Here is a 20,197-nt window from a genome sequence, read left to right as displayed (position 1 = left end):
ATTATTCAGACAGCACATAATTTCTCTATTTTATATGGCAAATACAGCCACAAACAAGAAACACAGAATCCTAGACCTTCCAAATTTCAGTGTTTGATGTAAGATGCCAGAATGCCAACAGTGCAGCTGCACAGGATCACTAAGGAACAAAGTATTTCACAGTTTAAGCACATTAAAAGTATCATATGAATGTTAGAGAGGCTCAGGTACTTACAGTGCCCTCAACCTCTGAATACAGGCCTGACCAAAAGCTGAAGGTACTTTTGTCCAGCTGATACAGACGAGATTTTTCAAATGTTTCTGAATCCATGATCTGTCCTAATTCCCGTGGTACATGTGTTGTTGTTCTATACACCCGTCTCTGAAAAATTGAAAAAGAAACTTAAAGTCTACATCCCATATTTTTAAGGAGATAATTAAGATTTAACAACACCACAAACACGATCCCACAGGCCATGACAGTTTAAAAAAACCACAACAAACACCAATAAAAGCACAGAATAACAAATATTCCTAAATTCCTATTCTCTATCAAGTTCCAAATATAAAACGGAAGCATAGTTGCTACGTTATAACCAGAAACTGAATTGCCTACTTATTATTTCCAATATAATTATTATATGAAGATCACACAAACTCATTTTTCCAAGGATATGACTTACTGCACCACAATAATGACTAAGGAGATTTTGAAACTAAACACCAGATCCTCCCATGCACACCGTGCAACTTCACCAGAAAACACATCTGTGATGCAGTTGCATAAATGAGGTGTCGTTTCATTTTTGGTAGAGAACTCTTCAAAATTTTGGAAGGCTAACAGTCCTTACTCCATCCACTGCCTTATCTTGGTTCAGTATATGCATTCCTTCACGAAGGAAACGATCCTACCCTTTGTCACTTCAAAATACACTCTTCCTCTGGCCAGAGTACCAGGCGGCAGTTTGGCAGGAGCTTAGCTGACCTACGGGCTCACAGGCTCTGCAGCATTCCCTCCTGCCCTCCCGGCAGCCTTTCCCCGGCTGTGCTGGGATGGAGCTGATGTTTTCACCGCAGTCCGATGCATCCGTGGCCAAAGCGGTGCTGGCAGCACAGCGCAGATCTGGCTGTGGCTACACAGCGGTACGTCCTTGGTCCCCAGTTAGCAGGGTGGGGGTGGACAAGAGGCTGGAAGGTGACACAGCCAGGACAGCTGGCCAAAGGGATACTCCGTGCCGTGTGATGTTATACTTATACTCGGCAATAAAAACTGAAGCAGAATAAGAAGAAAGGGGAGGGGAGGGGGCCTGACTTCCGAGGTAGCTGTTACTTGGAGACTGCCCAGGCATGGGCCTGCTTGTGGCAGGTGGTGAGCAACTGCCTTGGCCACGCTTGTGGGGTTTTTTCCCCTCTTTCTTCACTTCGACCCACCGGTGTTCCCACGTCTGCTCCTCCTGCTCTCTCACCTGTGCTGGGGGAGGAGCGTGGCGCTGCCGGGGGGTGCTGGGCTGCTCCTCACCCCACCGCAGGCGCACCCTCCGGTCCCGCCGTGCCCCCACCGACTCAGGGCCGCGCGCCCCCGGCCCCCCGCTGAGAGCGGCGGCACACCGCGCCCCGGCCCCGCAGCAGCGCGGGCACCGAGCGGGACGGGACCCCGCGGGGCGCCGGGCGCCCCTCCCCCCGGCACCGCGCTCGCAGCCCCGCGGCGGCCGGCCGCTGCCACCGGCAGGCCGAGCGGTGTGGCCCCGCGCCCCAGCCCCGCCGCCCCGGGGCCCAGCCCTCCCCGGGCAGGCGACTGACTAAGCCGGTCCCCGCAGCGCCCGGCCCCGGCCCGCCGCCCCCCACGTGAGGCCGGCCGGGCCTGGCACAGCCCCGGGCCCGGTGGCGCCTGTCCCCGCCGAAGCCCCCGCCGACCTGCCGGTGCGCCAGGAAGGCCTCCCACAGGTACACGGCCCAGGAGAAGAGCAGCACGGAGCAGAAGATGCGCTTCTCGGCCGGCAGCTCGGCCCACAGCTCGCCGGGCAGCGCCATGGCCCCGCGCCGCTCCCGCGCTTCCTTCCGCCGCCCGCGCTGCGGCGCCGCCTGGCGCCCGGAGGAGCCGCGGGGGGCGCGGCCGGGCCGGGCCCTGAGGGCAGGAGGGCGCCGGGGGCGGCCGGGACGGGGGCGGCAGCGACGAGGCCGCCGAGGGACGGTGCCGGGGCGCCGTGTCAGCCGGCCCCTGGTGGCGCGGGGCTCCCTTGCCGCGGGCGCGGAGGCGGCAGGCCGGGGCGGCCTCCGCGCAGGGTGGGCTCCTCTGCCCGGGGAGCGGCGGGACGGGGTAAGGCGACCGCGGCGGGTGACGGCCCAGTTAGGAGCCCGCGGGCCTGGGCCAGGCCTGGGCCTGGGAAGGTGTCGAGTGAGGGGAGGCCTGGCGGGGAGACAGCGGGGCAGCCCCAGCGGAACCCGCTGAGGCGAGGCGGAGGGGCGCACCGGTGAGGCGAGGAGCCCCCGGTGAGGTGAGGTGAGGTGCCGGCGGCAGGCAGGAGGGCGGGCGCCTGCCGGCGTGTTGGCCTGGACACCCCATGCTGCGCTGAGGCCTCTCCTGATGCTCAGGTGCAAGGATGTAGGGACCGATGTTACGGAAATTTCCTTCCCTAGCCTATATCCATTAGTCTTTATAGTATGACAGTGTATTAACTTTGTTAATGTATACAGTAGTGCACTGGAATGCACTCATTAGGTAGTGGAATTTCACTGGAAACTTTGGTATTTTCATGCTTAGGTAAAACAAACTAAAGGACAGCCTAGCCCTGGCAAGACTTTGCTTCTTGGAGGCTTAGCGGTGTCCATGAAGGATAAAGGATACCCCTGGACAACCCCTGAAACCTTCCCAGCATCGTCGCTGTAGTATCTTGGTACCATCAGGAGATAAGTAACTCCAGCAAGACTGACTCCAGGTTCATCTGGATCAACAGACAAGTGGCAAGAACGATACTGAAACGTAGCTTTGCAAAGTTTTACCATGATTAGTAACTGGTACTGTGGATGATGATGATTAGTCAAATCATGTTGCACCTGAACATCTGAAAGGTGTAAGAACCCTGTGCCCCAATTTGGCTGGGTCACCTCATAAGCATGGATAAATATTTACCCTTGTAATTATACACTTTGCATCCTGATCTCTCCTCAGGTGGCACAGGCCAGTTGTAAATTTTCATTGACACTGAGGGGTGGTGCAGAGCAAGGCATCACTTTACCTGCTCTCCAGAGCGAGACTCGGGGGGGCCCTCAGAAACCCAACTGTAGCCGTGATCACAACAAATTGAAATACTTCTGGAGGCTGACCAGAGGTGCAAGGCTGGGGAAAAGGGTGTTGAGAGGCACAGTTATGAACAAGACCAGCGATCCCTCCTAAGGCAAGGACCCTTTAGGAGTTCTGTCCCATCTGTGCAGCCATTCTGGGACCCCAGCCTCCAGTTTGACTTAGGAAAAGGGATCACACACAGGTACCCTGAGACAGCAATAGGCTAAGGCCCACTCAGTGATGTGCAGTACAGGCATGAAAAAGTTTGTTTCCATCCGACTCCAACCATAAGGGCACAGTTTGACCAGTGTGGAGGAGGACACTGAGAAGATTTTTATTTTGTGGGCCTCCACATGCACTGGGTCTCCTGCATTCTGAATCAGAGAGAATATTGACAGTGTACACCAGCAGGCCCAGCTTGTGGAGCAACAACCCTACTGTCTCCTTCCAGAAGAGGCAGAGGAGTGGCTTGATAGCAGTGCAGTAGAATTGGTTGGGCAAGGGCAAACTTAATATAATTATCAAGTAAATCTGATCAGCTAGGTCAGTATACTTCTGAATGTGCCCAAGCACTTTCTAGCAGTGTGTAGTGTCCATAGGAGCCTCATATAATAGAGGTCAGAGCCAAACTCCTGCAGTTTTCCCATGGGGTAGCTGTCATCTGTGCCTATCAAATGTCTCTGCTGGAAGGCAAAGAACATACTAGCACTAAGTGGAGCAAGTTGTGAATCTGCTGCCCAAGATGCTCCAACCTGGGACCACCTAGGTCTGGTCAGGAGGGTTCCCCTTGCCTACAGGCTAGGTCAGTGAGGCGTCCCTGGTTGGGCAGGAAGACTGTGACAGCTCCCACTCTTGCACAGCAGGAGCCGCACATTATTGGCCTCAAACTTGACCCAGAAGGTGGGGAGCGACGGACCAAGGATGCTCTAGAAAGTGCAGTAAAACTTGATGTCAGCCCGTTGATCTCTGCAGTTGTCAGTACAGGTATGCGGGAGGGATCCCAAGCTGAGACACAGTGAGAGGGAGTTGCATCTATGGGGATGTCTCTTGCCAGCAGGTCGAAGGAGGTGATCCTTCCCTTCTGCTCATCACTGGGGGGGCCACACCTGGAATGGCCCTCTTGTGCTGGGCTCCCCAGTACAAGGGAGACATGGAGCTATGGGACAGAGTCCAGTGAAGGGCCATGAAGATGATGAAGGGACATCTTTAATATGAGGAAGGGCAGAGAGGGCTGATGCTGTTCAGTCTGGAGAAGGCTCAGGGGGCTACTGCTGATGTGTGTAAATATCTAATGTGAGAGAGTGAAGATGAGGGAGCCAGACTCCCCTCAGCAGTGCCTGCTGGCAGGACAAGAGGCAATGGGCACAAATCAAAAAACCCATGACATTCTTACCTAAACACAAGAAAATGGTTTTGGTTTTTTTTTTTACTGTGAGAGTGGTCAAACACTGGGACAGGTTGTCCAGAGAGTTTGTGGAGACAGTCAATCTTCAGAGACACTCAAAAGCCATCTGGACGTGGTCCTGGGCAACCCACTCAGGCTGATCCTGCTTGAGTAGCAGGTAGGGGCAAGGGAGATGATACCAAGAAGTTTCCTCCAACCTAAATGATTCTTGGGGACCCTGGGGAGCCTGTTCTCACAGGTCTGGCAAGTGAACTCCAGAGAGCTGTTTGCAGCCTTACTCCCTTCTGCATTAGCTCCAAATCCATCAACATTGCCTTAACCAAACCATCAAGGCACAGCTGTAATAGCGCTTCTGGGCCTGGCATCAGGGCACAGGCATTAATCAGGTTAATTAATCAGGTTTTCTCACAGTCCCAAAGATCCAGCAGGTAATCTGGTATAACCTTGGCAACCCAAAGAAAACAGGCTGGGGAAGAGCAGGGTCATTATACCCCTAAATACAGCTGAGTTCTGTAATTAGAGCAGGTGTATGTCCTGCAGGACACAACACCCTCCCTTCTGAAGGAAGAGGTGCACAAGGCTCCAGAGAAAACTCATCCTACTGTCTGTACTGTTACCCCGCAGTGCTCCTGAGGAGTCCTGGGCAGTACTGACACTTGTGCCAGTAGTCCCGTGCAGCAGCTGGCTCTCATCACAAGTGAGAGGTGTACAGGAGCTGTACATTTTCCTCTTTACCTAGTTTTGCTCCGCCTGTAACTATAAATCTGGAATCCCTTATTGCACTCATTGTTCTCTGGCTATCATTCTGACACAAGCACATCTTGTGCTGAAATTGCTACAAAGTTTTATCCATTTCATTGTTGTCTCTAACTTCATATCGTATAGAATCAAAACATCTTTTCCATGCTGTGCTGTTTATCCCACATGGATCTGAAATCCTGCCCTATCTCCAACTTCACCTCTCCCAAATACTTTTCAGCTGGCTCCATCTGATAACATTAGGAAGTTTTCCACCAGTCTTTGTTATTTTATAGTTTCTGCTGGTTCCCGCTGCTGCTACCCAGCAGTACTTACCTGCATCCATTTACATCTGCCATTCTTCCCAGCATTGCACAACATGAGCTCAGATGCTAGAGCTGAATTACCTTTCCCAAATGCAGTGTTCCTGCTTCTCTGTTCATACTCCCTCTTGCCCTCCCTGGTCCCCAGTACAATTAACAATTTCAGCAGAAGGCCTGCTTGCATAAGCAGGGAGTTTCTTAGTGACCTAAAATGCAAGAGAGTAGACTCCCGACTGCTACACAGCTCCTCCCTCTTGCTTTAACAAGAACGCTTGAAGGGTGTTCCTTTATTACTGGAGGGATGCAATTTTTGCTACCGAGGCCAGTCATCTCTGTTCCATCCTTTCACAGAGGTCTTTCCTCACTGCTTTTCCGATCTGGAAGACCAGAAAAGATCTTCCAGAACCACTCCAATAATTTGCAATTTTTTTTTTTAACTTTTTTTCCCTTCTGATTTCCAATACAGTGTTCCTGTTGATTAGCTCTGTGCAATACTCTCTGTAAGCTCACACAGCTTCTCTGTGTTATGTGGGGGCAAGACAGAAGAGGCACTCCTCCTCAGCGTGCATTTGCTGTCCAATCAAAGGGCGGTTAGTTTTTCTTCATCCACTAGACTTTTAATTTCTCAGGTACTACAGTCTGTACTCAAGGTTTAAAGTATTTTTCTTCAGTACAAGTTACCTAGACTAAACATAGTAATACATATAAAGCCTCACCAGTACTTGTCCAAATCCTTTCACCGGCACCCTAAAGAGAAGGGAAGTGCAAAAATTAATATTGACTAAACTTGTATTTGCCCCTGGTATAGCAAGCAGTCCCTTGACTGTCTCCTAACACTTTTTTTCTCCTTGCAATGCAGTATGGTTGACTGATTCTACCAGAGCAAGCTCTGTTAATTCCTTTTAAAATAAAGCAGTCTGGCACAACACATGTTCCATAAAGCCATTTGTTTGGCTGCTTGCTCTGGGACTCCTCATTGCAGACAGACAGGTATTGCTGCAGAGGAATTCCCAGAATATGGGTTCCTTCCTTTTTAAAAAGGGGGAAGAATTCAAGGCAATTGGCCCCTCCTAGTCAAGCCACCAGAGATCTGCCAGAGACAAGCAGCTGCTACAGACAATCCCTGGAGATCAGCTTACTCATGTGAAGGACCATGATGGCTTATAGTGGAAGAACTTGGCGTGCAGGGGACCACTGCAGAGCACAGTCAGGCACGTTCACATTAGGAAGGCTGTGATTCCAGTCTGACCTGTTATTTTTTTGTGATTCTGTTCTCCTTGAGTAAGCAAATGGCAGGACCTGCGCTTCTGGGTACGGAGATAAAGCCCAAGTTTACTTTTGTAAAGGAGGATGAGATGGATTATAGCATAGGAAAAAAACGGGAGTAGAAAGACCAGAGTATAGAAGAGGGGAAGCCTGCTTAGAGGAGTTTGGGAAATGGAGGGAATGAGATGCCACAACAGTTCAAGTGAACAGCAGGCCTGAGCAAGGATGCAAGTGCATCCAAACGGGACAGAAATCTCACACAGCAGTAGCCCCAACTGCATTAATAACTTCTGAGTTGCAGCCCTATTTCCTTGCACTGCAAGGGTAGAAAGGTACTTCATTGTACATCACTGTTGCTGGGTTTGTTTTCTAATGTTTCAAGGGGTTAAATACATGGAAGTTGGAAGCTCGGAGCTGGCGCAAAGGAAACAGCAGGAGATCACAGCTGGGAACAGAGAAGCTGAGACTCCTTTCGGTAGCACTTAGACTTTGACTGCCTCACTCATCACTGTGAGCATTTGAAGCTGACTTGTATCAGCACTGCCATCAAAAGCCCGCTTCTCTCCCTCTCTCTCTTCCTGTGCTCACACACGTGTGGTTTTGTAGTAAGGACCAAAGAATTCATCTGTGTTAAAATACTTCAAGCCCTTTTCTCATGGTTTTCGCCTAACCCAGTTTATTCTGAAGGTAAGCACATCCCTACCTTTCAGAACCAGAGTAAACAGCAAATGTTTTGGGGAATACAAGGTTACAAAGCCCTCCAAGGAATCAAATGTTTATTTAGAGTCAAAGCACTCTCTTGGTATTTGGTATCTCTAATGTTAAGTGAAGACAGCATAGGTGCTGCTGAAATGCACAGAGCTTGCCACAGCAGTTCCAGGGACACACGCACCATGCAGAGCACTGTGTAACCTTCCACGAGACACAGTAAGAGGGGTGGTCACGAATCCTCCTTTTTAGCCAATTCTTGAGACAGCACTTTAGTATCGGTCATCCATCTTATTTACACCAGCCTCAAGTACAACAGAACTTAGTTGTCTGTGGATTTTTCATCACTGACTTCTAATAAAATAATGCCAACTGAATTTTCTTGGTTTTTTATGCGTGACCATTTCTAACTATTAAGCAGAATGACCTGTCAAATACGTTAAAAACTAGCCTTTTCTGTAAGCTGGTATGGCCCCCCAGGAGAAATACAGACCTGCCACTGCCACAACAGAACAGGCACTGCTCCTCTGGGCGAGCTCGTCACCGGCTGTCACTTCTCTCCTTTCTGGAGGAAGCTCCAGCAATCCATGGGAGCTGGCCAGGCCAGATCCCTCCCCAGCACCGAGCTGAATCCAGACTAAGCCCTTACCTACTTCCTCCCCTGCAATCTTGACACATTTTCAAGGAAGAGCAACAGCTGCCTGTCCCACCCTCACCCCTCCAAACGCGCGTGGGCATCGGTAAAAACACGGGGGGAGCCCTGCTGGGGGGAGGCAGGAGCAGAAGGGCTCAAGGGCACCAGCTGCAAACTGTGGGGGGGAGGGAGGAGAACAGCTTTAGCACCTGACGGGGCCAGACAAGGGCAAGGTGGTTTCATTTAAGCCTCCCCTGCCCTCTGCCATAACCACGCTCAGATTCTTGACCAGACATGCTCGGACTTAACTGGAAGTTGAATTTCCCTTGAATAATTCACTGCAGCCAAGATGCAGAATTTGTGACGTACAGTGTCACAAGGCTTTATCAGCACCATAAAAATCAAAGATCTTACATGAAAAAAAGACAGACAGACGGAAAGTAAGAAGTAAAACCAGTGAACTAACCTGCTGGCTCTGCTGAGCGCCCTGCCAGAAGCACAGAAGCCAGCCCAGGTCTCTGTAACAGTATTTACAGTATTTTACTACCCACGAGAACACTGCAGGGCAGCCCACAGGCTTGGGGGAATCTCAGCACGCACAGCCAATAAACATGTTTTTTCCCATAAAATCCACACACTTGAAATCGGTAATTTAAAAAATGGAAGCGACATACCATGATTGTGAACTTGCACCTATGTTTTCTCAGGCATCTGCTGTTTGCAGTGAGAATCCTTTTTTAGGAAGTCAACATGATGGCGTTCCTTTGCTGCAGAGCAAGATGCTTCTCCTGTATGAAAATGAGAAGCTGGAAATGTTGCATCTTCACTGTACAACAAGTACTGGTAGTCCTTGGAAGGGAAAATGATAGCCTACTCGATGACATGAAAACAGAAACTAAAACCTCTTAACTTCAGACCTTTACCCTTTTGTGGCCTCCCCCCCCGATACCCACCAGTGCCAGGCAGATTGGATAAACAAGCCCAGAAGAAATGGGGATCAGGATGTGGCTCCAAACTGTCTAGTCTGATGGTGTAACATCTATCACCTCGCTGAGACAGCAGTGCATTTTGTGGACGATAAAGAAGTGGGGTTCAAAGACTGAAACACACTGTCAGTATCTGAAATGGGCAAGACGTTACTTCTATAACTAGAAATAGCCGATGGACCAGTGCAACACTGGTGTCTTTCAACAGAAATACAAATACAACCTGAGACCAGAGTATTAAAAATCCCAGTAGCTGCCTACTCAACAGGACCTACAAAATACTTCAGAGATGCAACGTGTAGAAGCTTGCCCTTTGTATATTGGTGGTGATTTACCACATGCACTAACTCTTACTTGTTAAGAGCAGAATACCTTTGAGGAGCTTCACACGTGACTGTTCCGTGGGACTGCAGAACTACGGTTGTCACAAAATTTATGCTTAATATGCAAATTTGTTTATACAACAATTGGCAGGATTAATTCTTTTAACAGTAAAGCTGAACAGCGAAGAACTTTAATACACAGCTTAAACAGTGGGATTGTGTAAGGGTAATTTTGTACAATTTTGTAGAGTTCTTTGGTGGCAAATTTGCAGCAGAGCTTATGTGAACAGCATACAAGGAACGCAAACTCATTCGAAGTCACAGCTTTAAAATGATCCAGAATTTGGGAGGAGGAAGGAGTAAGCCATGCTCCAAAGGGAGAGGCAAGGCTGCACCACTGTTTATTTTGTTAAGTCGTGCTACACAGCAATTTATCTAGGAGTCTTAGACAAACTCTTACAAAGTTTTTATCTTTTACACAGAAAAGCTTCACCCATGCCAGGCAGAAACTCTTTTGTTCCTTAATTTCTGGACAACTTGTGGTCCCGGTTTTTTTGGTTTGTTTGGTTTGGGTTTTTTTTTTGTTTTTTTTTTTTTTTACATTAAAAAAATTAATTCACACATTCCATAATGTTGCCACTGTGAACATAGCTTCCTACTGAGCAGAAAGTTATCAGTCATCAGTGCCAACTCCAAGAGGCAACAGCAGAAAAGAAAGTAAACAATCTGAAGAAAGTTTAAGTACAATCAAACTTGAGAATTGGTCAAGTGTAAAAAGAAAGGGAAACTGTGATGAGGGAGTTAAAGAGAAACCTTGTCCAGCTGCAGGTTACATGGGCACAACAGAGCATGGGAAATGGGGGGGGGGGCAGCTCAGATCGGCAGTCAGAGTGGTACCATTTGTGGCATTTCTAAAACCAGTGATGTCTCTAATCTCCAAGAGCCTCCAGTGTTCAATTAGAGGAAGGTCTAGCGAACGATGTGTAAATGAAGTCTAAAAGAATAAATGCAAAATTCTCTTGAAGGCTTTTCTTGTGTACATAGGTAAAACCATCACAGTGAACTATTATCCCATGTAAATTTCCATCTGACAGCTAAGCAACTGTCACCTAACCCAATGAAAATGGAATGCAAAAATTCTGTGTTTAAATACTTTCAGGCTTGCAAGGACATTGTAACTATTCCAGAACTACTACTACAAAAAAATAATCTGTAAGATTACATTATTTGCAACACACAACCTTAAATACCCCATTTACCAAAAGCTGCATCTACACCATAAAGCAGCCCCTTGGAATTAAAACCCGGTATTAATTTTTAAATTTTCCTCTGGTTTCTGGCTTACGTAAACATGTAGAGTAACACCTTTCAGACTTCTTATGAAAACAGAGCTGTCCTCACGTCACTCAAGACAACTTCAGGTCCTTGCACGGAGTAGACTTCCATCAGTGTGTGCTCATGGATGGGAGTGGCAGTCAGCATCAGACATGATGCAGTTGTCTCAGGAACATACAATTTTGTTACCTTCAAAGAGGAGTCAGCCTAAGGAGTCATCACAAAATTGTCTCCTACCTTTTAAGTCTGCAGGTACTTGCTTTGGTGGAATCGGTTTCTCTTTGCTGTTCCCCATGCATAAAGTTCTTCACTGGTCTCTTATGGCTCAGCTAATTTATTACCACATTTAAGTATCAGTCTTGCATTTCATAATTTCCATTTTCCTGACTGTACTTACAGCATTTTAAGTTGTAGGAAGCCATCAACCATATCAAAACTACTTTTTAAAAGGTGTGGTACATTTTTAGGACTACACAAAGCAGAAGCTTGCACACTGCCTTTGTCTCACCACTTCTCTGGTCTGTGGCATATATGTACCCTTTCTGTCTCGTTTCATTCCTGCATTCTCATCTGATTTTTCTCATTCCAAGTAAGTATTTTAAGTGCTTGAATTCTTCAATACTGTCATATCTGAAGCTGTGATTATCTAGTGAAAATAAAGCTGTTTGACCAGAAACTGAAGGCTCAAAACCTCAATGTATTTACTATTCATGCTGATCAATTTTCTTTCTTTAGGCACTGAAGGGGACGGACTGCTTTGTGGGATACTCAAAAAACCCCAGTACCGTACTGGTACCTCTCTAGGCACATTACCTTAAGCAGACATCACATAGAATCACAGAATCATTTAGGGTTGGAAAGATCATCATGCCCAGCTGTAAATTTTTATTAAGTTTACAGTTAACCCCTCTTCCTGTTCTGAGATCCTGAAAGATTCAAGTATGTCTGAACATGACACAAACTTGACATTAAAAGGTAAACTTCTTTTTTTTTTAAAAAAAAAAAAAAAAAAAAAAAAAGACAAAAATTACGTTGGAACACACTTCCATCTACTTCAGGTATCTGACCTTTTGACCCTAACTTCCATTTTTAAAAGCCAGTGAGAAGATTCATGCACCATACACTTTTCATAACAAGAAGCTTACAGTTTACAGAAAGGAAACAACAGGAAAAGATACACAATAAACTATACTTCTCCTGCTTGGTGTACAACATTTAATTTAACTATTTTAAGAATGCCCCAAAAAGTTTTGTAGTATGAAGATGGCATTTCTGCCTAGTTTTGGTCATAATGCAGTTCCCCAGATTTTTTTTAATTGCCTTCTTCATTCCTGCACCCAGCCAATATTCATAGTTATTTTTAAACATTTCCCCAAGTTTTCTCCATTTCCATTCCACTGCTACTTTTCAGATCGCAGTATAAAACCCAAAACACTACAACAAAACCCATGCCCTCAATCAAGCAGCTGCGATTGCTACTTGCTCATTAACATCCTCACAGAGCCTGGGAAATAGCACTCACAGGGCAAACAGATTCTGGCCCTCACGACGTATCCAGAAGTATAGCAAGAAATGAGACACAGCAGAACAAGAAACAGATCTTAAAATATTAATTACTCTTCTGATGAATCTTCCAGCTAGGTTTTATTCATTATCAAAAAAGCTAAACAGGGAATCCAAAATGTGCTCTGATACTTTCACATGACACAACTGCCTCGGAAGCCTGGCAGCGCTCTTCCAACACTTATGTTGTACCATACGCTCTCTGAAGCATCTTCTTCCTTTAAAGGGAAAGGTAACTAGGACTTCCTCATCTCTACGTGGCAAGTGCTTTCTGCCTGTACTAATTCTAATTCTTTCAAGACTGAAAAAAGCACAGAGCATATTACAAAATAAAATGTAATACTTTTTCCTGTATCTATACTGTTTTATCAGTCTTATAAATTATCTACAAATGCATAAAACTTAAGCAACATTGTCCAATGCACTCAGAATGGTCCCAAATTCAATTACAAGTAAACCAAATTAAAGATTTATTGTACAGTAAACAGATGGGTGAAAAACTGTAATTTATTGAAACTCATAACTCAAAAAATATAAGATGCTGTAGTGTACAATATGTTACACAAAGCACCCTAGGGTGCACATTCAAGTCAAGTAATAACTCCATCATCCCCCAAACCCTGGTACCCTAGTACTTGTTCCATATACAATCATGCACGTTTACTCTTCAAGAGGAAGACCCCAGTATTCTGATGTGTTAAATAGCACCAATATCGGCATAGCCCACTGAAAAAAATGGGGAGCTAAATTAACTTGGCCAATAATTTTGACAGATAATATACATTCATGGAATTGAACAGTCTAAACTAACCTAAACAGTGTGTACTGTAACAATTACTGTTCTAATTTGAAGTTCTCCCCATATAGCAGTAGTGAAGGCAATCTGCTCTAAGCAAAACTACTTACGAACTTCCTACACAAAGCTCATCTGTCTTTTTTGTTGGAAATAAGTCTATGAGGGGTGTGGAAAACTTGGATCTTTCAAGAACAACTACTGGTCTTAAGTAATGAAGCTGTTTTAAGGCAAGGTCTCCACAGTCCGTTAGTGCCTTGTCCAAGATTGCCCTCAAATTTTCTAAAGAAGGGGCAGATGACGATTCTGACAACAAGGGCTGGATTTCTGTTAGCTGCCCATGATTATTTTGGGTTACGAGTACATTTTCATCATTTACAAAGTTATTTACTGGTGTCTCCCCTTGACCGTCTCCCTCTTTCTCCAAGGTTTTATCTGCTGGCAACTGCTCAGGAGACTCCCATTCTACTACCTCATCAAAATCATCGTCGTCGTCGTCATCTTTTCCCTCGCTTTCCTGAATAAATTTTAAAAATGAAGACTCAAACCCCATTGGTTTATATGTCTTTAAATCAAATAATTTGGACACTGGAGGCTTCTGAGTTTTGTCTTTTGTAGCACAAAATACATTTCTTTCTGCATTTTGATTAACTGCACTATTTTGACATCCTTCTGGGTCTTTCTCTCTTGGCAACTCTAATTGTAAACTGGAGAAGTACGAGCTATTCTCTCTTTCACTATTTTCAGGGAAATCTTCAGGTTTACACATAACTGTCTCCCTGACGTTAGACTCTTCAAAACAGGTGTTCTTTGAACTGTGGTTACATTTTAAAGTGCCGGAATACATAAAGGCACTGGCATCAAAACTCACACCACCTGACGGACATCTTTTTTGGTCGTCATTGCTCACATCTTGAGGATCATGATCAGTATTTGGAACAAGAGGTTTTTCACTTTCCTGCACACACTCGGGGTTAGCTGCTTTACCCTCTTTTACACCTTTTTTATCCAAGTCTGAAGCTGTTCCGGAGCAGGACTGTTTTTCAATCATTATGCCACATTTAACACAAACAACAAGTTTCTGAATCTGTTGCTCTATGTACATATTGGTCATCTGATGTGTGCGCTTATAGTGCCTCACTATACTGCTTTCCAATTTGACAACAGACAAACATCCCTGAACCATGCAAGGGTACTGGGTCTGGTTAGATTTCTCTTTGCACATTTGTAGGGCTTCCTCTTTTGTTTTGAAACTCATCAAATGCTTTTCTCTACTCCTGATAATTCGTTTAGATTTTTCTTTTACCTGCTTCCCATTCTGCTTGCTTACGTCAACACCGTCTTTCAAATAACTTTGTTCATTTTTATCTTTATCTTGATTATCTTCCTCCTCTTTCTGATTTCCAAAGAGACTATCATAATATTCACTATGTCGGAAATACACATGTTGAGAGTAGTGACTGTAATTAGTGAAAATTCGATCACAGCCATTAAGGTCACAATGGATTTCAAAATCTTTGTTTAATTTCTCTTCACTGTCATGTTCTTCTATTAGGTGCTGTTTAAGCTTATCAAAGGTATAAAATACAGCAGGGCAATGGGCTTGGTTACAAACAAATCTTGCAGATTCAGCTTCAGAAAGCAGTTTTTGATCCTCTAAGTGTTCATTGTGGAAGTCACTACAGTGCTTAGCAAGAGATTTGGAACATAAAAACCGCTTACCACACTCTTTGTATTTGCATGCAAATATTTTTTTACATTTGACAAGTTCCCTTTTTGTTCTTGCTTTGTCTTTTTCTAAGCAGAGCTGTTCTTTATTGTACTGGTGAACAGTTCTATAATGGCGAATCAAACCTTTCTGGTTGGTAAATGCAGAGTTGCAACTTTTATGTATACAATGAAATGGTTTGTGGTACTTATGCAATATGTAACATAAGTTTCCTTTAGCAACTGTTCTTTTGCTTCCTCTTCCCTGTCTTGCTTCCAGTTCTTCCCTGTGACTGTCCAGAGAAGCTGTATTAGATGTTTTTCTTGTTACATTATTGTCTGTCTCTTCACTGGACTCCAAATCTGTCTCAGAACTAGTGTCTTCCTTCTTCGGATGACACAGCTGCTCTGAGTAGTCTGAATGTTCACTGAATTCGATGCTGGTTGCGCAGACAGGTGTTGGAACACCGCTATTTTTACGCATGTCACCTGTACATAAACCTACAGGATCAAATTTTTCATTAGAGCAGACCTTGTGAGTGACCCTCTCACAGCCAATTTGATGTTTGTTTCTATAGTGAATTCTAAGGTGTGTTTTTCTTGTAAATGATCTTTGGCAAATATGACACTTAAACGGCGAGTACCGATGCTGAAACATATTTAACTGAAGAACCATTTCCTTGGAATAGTTATGCTTTTTAACGTAATGCATTAGGAGAGCTTCTCTGGTCACAAACTCACACGTACATCCTTGACATTCACAGAAAAAGGGTTTAGCTGCCAGCTGAGTAAGGTACTGGCTGGGTAAATTATCTTGTTGCTCTTGAAGCTGAAATTTTGAGGTAGTTCCATCTACAGATCCGGGGCACTTGGCATCCCTAGATGAGTAGGACTGTAAGGAGCCCAAGTAAGACTTGTGTTTTGAAGAATTCTGAATGTTAGAATTTTTCAAGCTTAGGTGTTTCAAGCCTAACATTAGTTCCAACATGTTATCTTCAATATTTGATTCTTTAGAGCTGTCATAAAAAGATGTTTCTGGAGAAGAAGGACATGTTTCCTCTTTCAGGCCATTGTTTCCTTTACCATCTATAGTACAATATGAGCTTTCTGGAGAGTCAGCATTTGTGTCTGAATTATGACCTAACTCTGTAGTAATGTCTGCAGGGAATTTGCTGTCCTGAGTGTCACTCATCAGATCGAGAAAGTCTTTAGTTTTCATCTCTGTATGTTTTTTACCTTTAAAATTATACGGATGGGGTCTGCGAAGGTGTTTTTGGATACTTCTGGAATTTTTGTGTGTAGAACAGCAGCCTTCAAAACCACAGGAAAGATTTTTTTCATCAAAGCCAACTGCCACATTGGAACACTGTTGTTTCACATCTGCTGGATGGAAGACCTCTTCCTGGGACAGGAGAAAACCTGGGACCGCCTGATTGTGAACCATTGTTTCAATCATCAGAGGAGACACCTGGCCTTGGTTTACCGCAGCACCTGTGCTGTGCTCCCCACAATGAAGACTGCAATTACTTTCACTGTCTAGATCTTCACTATCAGAGAGAGCTTCTTCCTTAATCTGCGGAACTTCCTGAGAGCCTGAGGGATCCAAGTTATCATTCAGGCTGGAATTTTCAGATTGTTCAAGCAGCTGAGGCTCTGGAAGATAACTGCATTTGTCTTTTGAAACTGACGCCTCAAGTTTGAAAGTCTGCTTCACTTCCCCATTTGAGACTTCAATATTATGCACTGCAAGGTGATTTTGAAATTCAGTTTTTGAATAATAAAACTTTTTGCAACCAAAGAAGTTGCAGGTGTACGATGCATCTCTGAAGTGCTGCGCCTCATGATGGTAAAGCTGCCCTAAGTCACTGAAAACAATATTACAGCCATTTAGCTCACATTTGTAACGAAGATCATCATGTGTTTGTTTGTGATTGAGAAGCTCGTTAACTGACCCAAATCTAGCGTAACAATCCATTGACACACACATATACGGCTGAGGCCCACAGTGCACACGTTCATGCTCCCGCAGATGAAAGGATGTCATGAAGTGTCGGCGACAGAAAGCACATTTCTCTCTCCTGTTTTTCATATCCAAGTAGTGTTTTGCATTCTCATCGTTGTTTTGATGTTCAGCTTTCAGATGTACACTTAAGTATTTAAACTGTTTAAATACTCTAGAACAATCTGTTCCGGGACACGGATATATGTCTCTGTCTTGTAGCTGGCAATTTTCCAGTTGGCTGAACGTGACATATTCGTGTGTGTCATTTTCGAAGTTTTCAGGCAGCTGTGGCTGATCTGACTTTTCCTGAAACGCTGGAGGCGGGCTGCTGGAAGCTGTTGTCTTTTGTGGTGATCTCTCTTTTTTCAGTATGATTTTCTTTTTAGGTCTGTGCGTTCTACTAGGTGGCATTTTAACATGTTCCATTACATGTGGTACAAAAAATTCTTTTCTCTTGAACTTTTTTGTACACACCGGACATGTATAAACACCATCTTCCATATGCATCTTAGAATGATGCAGTATTCTAGCCTCTATACACTCCCTTTTGCAGAGCACACAAAAAAATTTGTATTGAAGCCATCTCTGATACCTTTCTGAAGAACCAATGGGTTTTTTCACTCTCGCTTTTTCTTTAGGGTGGTTCATTGTGTCTTTTCCATCATAATATTTATGTTCTTTTGTCTCATCATAGTCACTAAAGAAAGTGTCTAACATGTCGGTTTCATTGATTGACATATTACAACTTGCATCATCCTCTGAATCAGAAGCTACTTTTCCTAACAGTTTAAGGCAATGTCGCTTTAAAGTCTTCCAGTCCCAAAATTCAGGATCAAATGGCCAATATGCTTTTAAAGCTAACAGCAGCTCACAACGGAGTGAATTTGGAACCATTGCATTTTCTTCATCAAATTTTTGATCTGGTTGCATATAGAGCTCTTCTAACACATTAAATCCACTCAAAGTTGGCTCGAGTAAAAATTCCGTGAGCTGACAAGCTCTCCTAACTTCAAGGTCTTCTGGTAAAAGGCATGCAATTGTTTTACATACTGATGTCTTCATTTCATCACTTCCGTTTGATCTGATCTGAAGGGCTCTCACACATAACAGAACAGACACAGCAAGTCCTGCTTCTTCTGCCTGTTATAAAAGAACAAAACAAACCACACAAAAAAAACCCCAAAAAACAGCCACAAAACAAATGTTACTTTTCTTTGATAAGTACATTTTCTCGAGAACTGTTCTATGAAAAAAGTGTGCAATGAGAGCATCCAACAGACTACAGCCCGCTCAGAGTGTACTCAGGCTTCTGAGAGTTAAGTGCCCAAGTCACTTGCACACTCCAAAAAGTTGTGGTTTATTTCACATGAGGAACCTGCTCTACCTCGCAAGCGAGGGGAGCCACTTCATGTTTAGGGCACTCTGCGGAGGAGTCACACAAACGAGTTTAGGCATTAGATGTTGCAAAACATCCTTCTGACCCCTCTCTCTCTTCACTGAGTGACTCTCAATCGTAACTAAAGTAAGAGAATTGTGTAAAGTCTCCACATACATTCCTTCTGCAGCACCCTAACAGGATATGGATTCAGAAGGTGCTGTACTGTGTAATAAGGAAATTAATGTAAATTTACACCCTGAAACAAAATAACCTTCAATAGCATAAGCAGTACAGTACCAGAAATGATTCATGAAGGTAACTGGCATTTCACTTCCAAGCGTTTTCTAAGGAGTCTATGCAACTTTAAGGTGCTGCTCAATAGCACCAGGAAGATACCTACGAATATAACTCAAATGCTGATTTAAAAAACCCCGATACATTCCAAATTTTACATGGACAAAATGGAAAGTTACCTTGTTCCAAAATCATACTTTACAGCATAGACAATCTGAATGCATTAAATAACTATTTAGTCATTATTAGTGAAGATAAGTAACAGTTAAAATATTTATGAATAGTGCAGAGAGATGACATGTGGCTAACAGAACTACGCCCACACCAGCTCAGATGGTAAAAATCCAAAAGAACTAAGAACAAGTTAAAACAATTAGCAAGCTCTTATACTCGCTGTGCACGACCTATTGCAAGTCATGCAATACTTCTTTAATTCAATAACAGCATTAATTTGCTAGACAGCAATAAAAACCCTACTTCTCCAGGAGAAGAATTTTTAATATGGTTTAGAAGGAAACACAGAAAGAACTGTTACATAATTAACAATGTATTATGCTTTATATATAAAGTGCCCATTCACACACATTTTAAAAGCAGAAATGGGCCAACTTCAGAGAAATTTGGAGCAAACGCTTCTCTGTGCCATCACTGCCGGAATTCACCTATGCCAAATTAGAGTTCCAGACTCTCTATGGTCTGTCAAAAGGACAATCATGTAACGTTTCTCATCTCTACTGTGACTACCATAGGGATCTGATACTTGCTTTTCTCTTATCAAATCACACTTGATAACTCATTTCGTTCACAGCATTAACTCTAGCCAGTGAAAGACTCCCAGGCAAAGGAACCTGAAGCTAGAGAGAAATTTAATTGAAAAAAGGAACCCTGTCTGTTTCAGCCATAATCCATTTGATGCCTTAACTCTGAATTAACTCATCTCCATATAAGAATGCAAAAAGATGAGCAAATCTGGGATGGTACTGTTAACTGAAACATTGATAAAACTGCAATTCATGTGGGAAATTCTGCTCCACATGTGCAAAACTATACTGTTTTTCAGGAAGAAATGTCTGAAATCTTTTGGAAATTGTGACATTCCTAAGGGAAAATCCCATATCTAATTTAAGGCCCGTGATCCATCTAATACAGTTACTAAAACAGTTAAAATCCTGTTATTATCAGCTTACTTATTTTCTCCTCTGTTAAAGTGTGCCTGATTAATTCTCATTCATAATTGCCTTCCACGAATCTGGCTTCATATAGTGACCAGACACAGGAAATTTCAGCCTAACCAGTTCCAGGAGTCAGAGCAGCCACCCAAGGAAGACAGATACATCCTACTGAGCAGCTACCCAGATTTAACCACAGCTACCCCTTCCGCTTTGCTTAGGAAAACATGCTACATTTGCCTCCTGGGTAGATGGATCAATTAAAGTCTTTCCATTACTGCTCAAACAGAGGTTGCAGTTTTATAAAAATT

General features: G+C 44.2%; 2 protein-coding genes and 1 long non-coding RNA gene across 7 annotated transcripts in view; 1 reads left to right on the top strand and 2 right to left on the bottom strand.

The window, feature by feature from the left end:
- Positions 1-10,861, bottom strand: part of ZMPSTE24 (zinc metallopeptidase STE24) — a 29,117-nt gene extending 18,256 nt beyond the window's left edge. Inside the window, exons 1-2 of one of the 2 annotated variants that reach the window (XM_037381422.1) lie at positions 9,011-10,861; positions 215-361 (exon numbers count right to left, since the gene is read on the bottom strand). In XM_037381422.1, the coding sequence (XP_037237319.1) occupies positions 215-361; positions 9,011-9,013 (150 nt within the window). In that variant the 5' untranslated portion in view covers positions 9,014-10,861. Of the gene's footprint in view, positions 1-214; positions 362-1,893; positions 2,051-9,010 lie in introns of those variants that run through there. The other variant, XM_037381421.1, reaches the window with a different exon arrangement.
- Positions 2,132-8,751, top strand: LOC119145192. The gene is made up of 2 exons (XR_005103338.1): positions 2,132-2,296; positions 2,741-8,751. It is a non-coding gene; the product is annotated as an uncharacterized LOC119145192 (long non-coding RNA).
- A 1,131-nt stretch (positions 10,862-11,992) lies between the features above and the next one.
- Positions 11,993-20,197, bottom strand: part of RLF (RLF zinc finger) — a 42,913-nt gene continuing 34,708 nt past the window's right edge. For 3 of the 4 annotated variants that reach the window (XM_037381420.1, XM_037381418.1, XM_037381419.1), the window contains one exon: positions 12,990-18,185. In XM_037381420.1, the coding sequence (XP_037237317.1) occupies positions 13,446-18,185 (4,740 nt within the window). In that variant the 3' untranslated portion in view covers positions 12,990-13,445. Of the gene's footprint in view, positions 18,186-20,197 lie in introns of all 4 variants that reach the window. The other variant, XM_037381416.1, reaches the window with a different exon arrangement.

The sequence above is a fragment of the Falco rusticolus genome, chromosome 3 (assembly GCF_015220075.1).
Source record: "Falco rusticolus isolate bFalRus1 chromosome 3, bFalRus1.pri, whole genome shotgun sequence".
NCBI classification, from domain to species: domain Eukaryota; kingdom Metazoa; phylum Chordata; class Aves; order Falconiformes; family Falconidae; genus Falco; species Falco rusticolus.
Note: the sequence above shows the minus strand (reverse complement) of the source record. Positions and strands in the feature narration are given on the sequence as shown.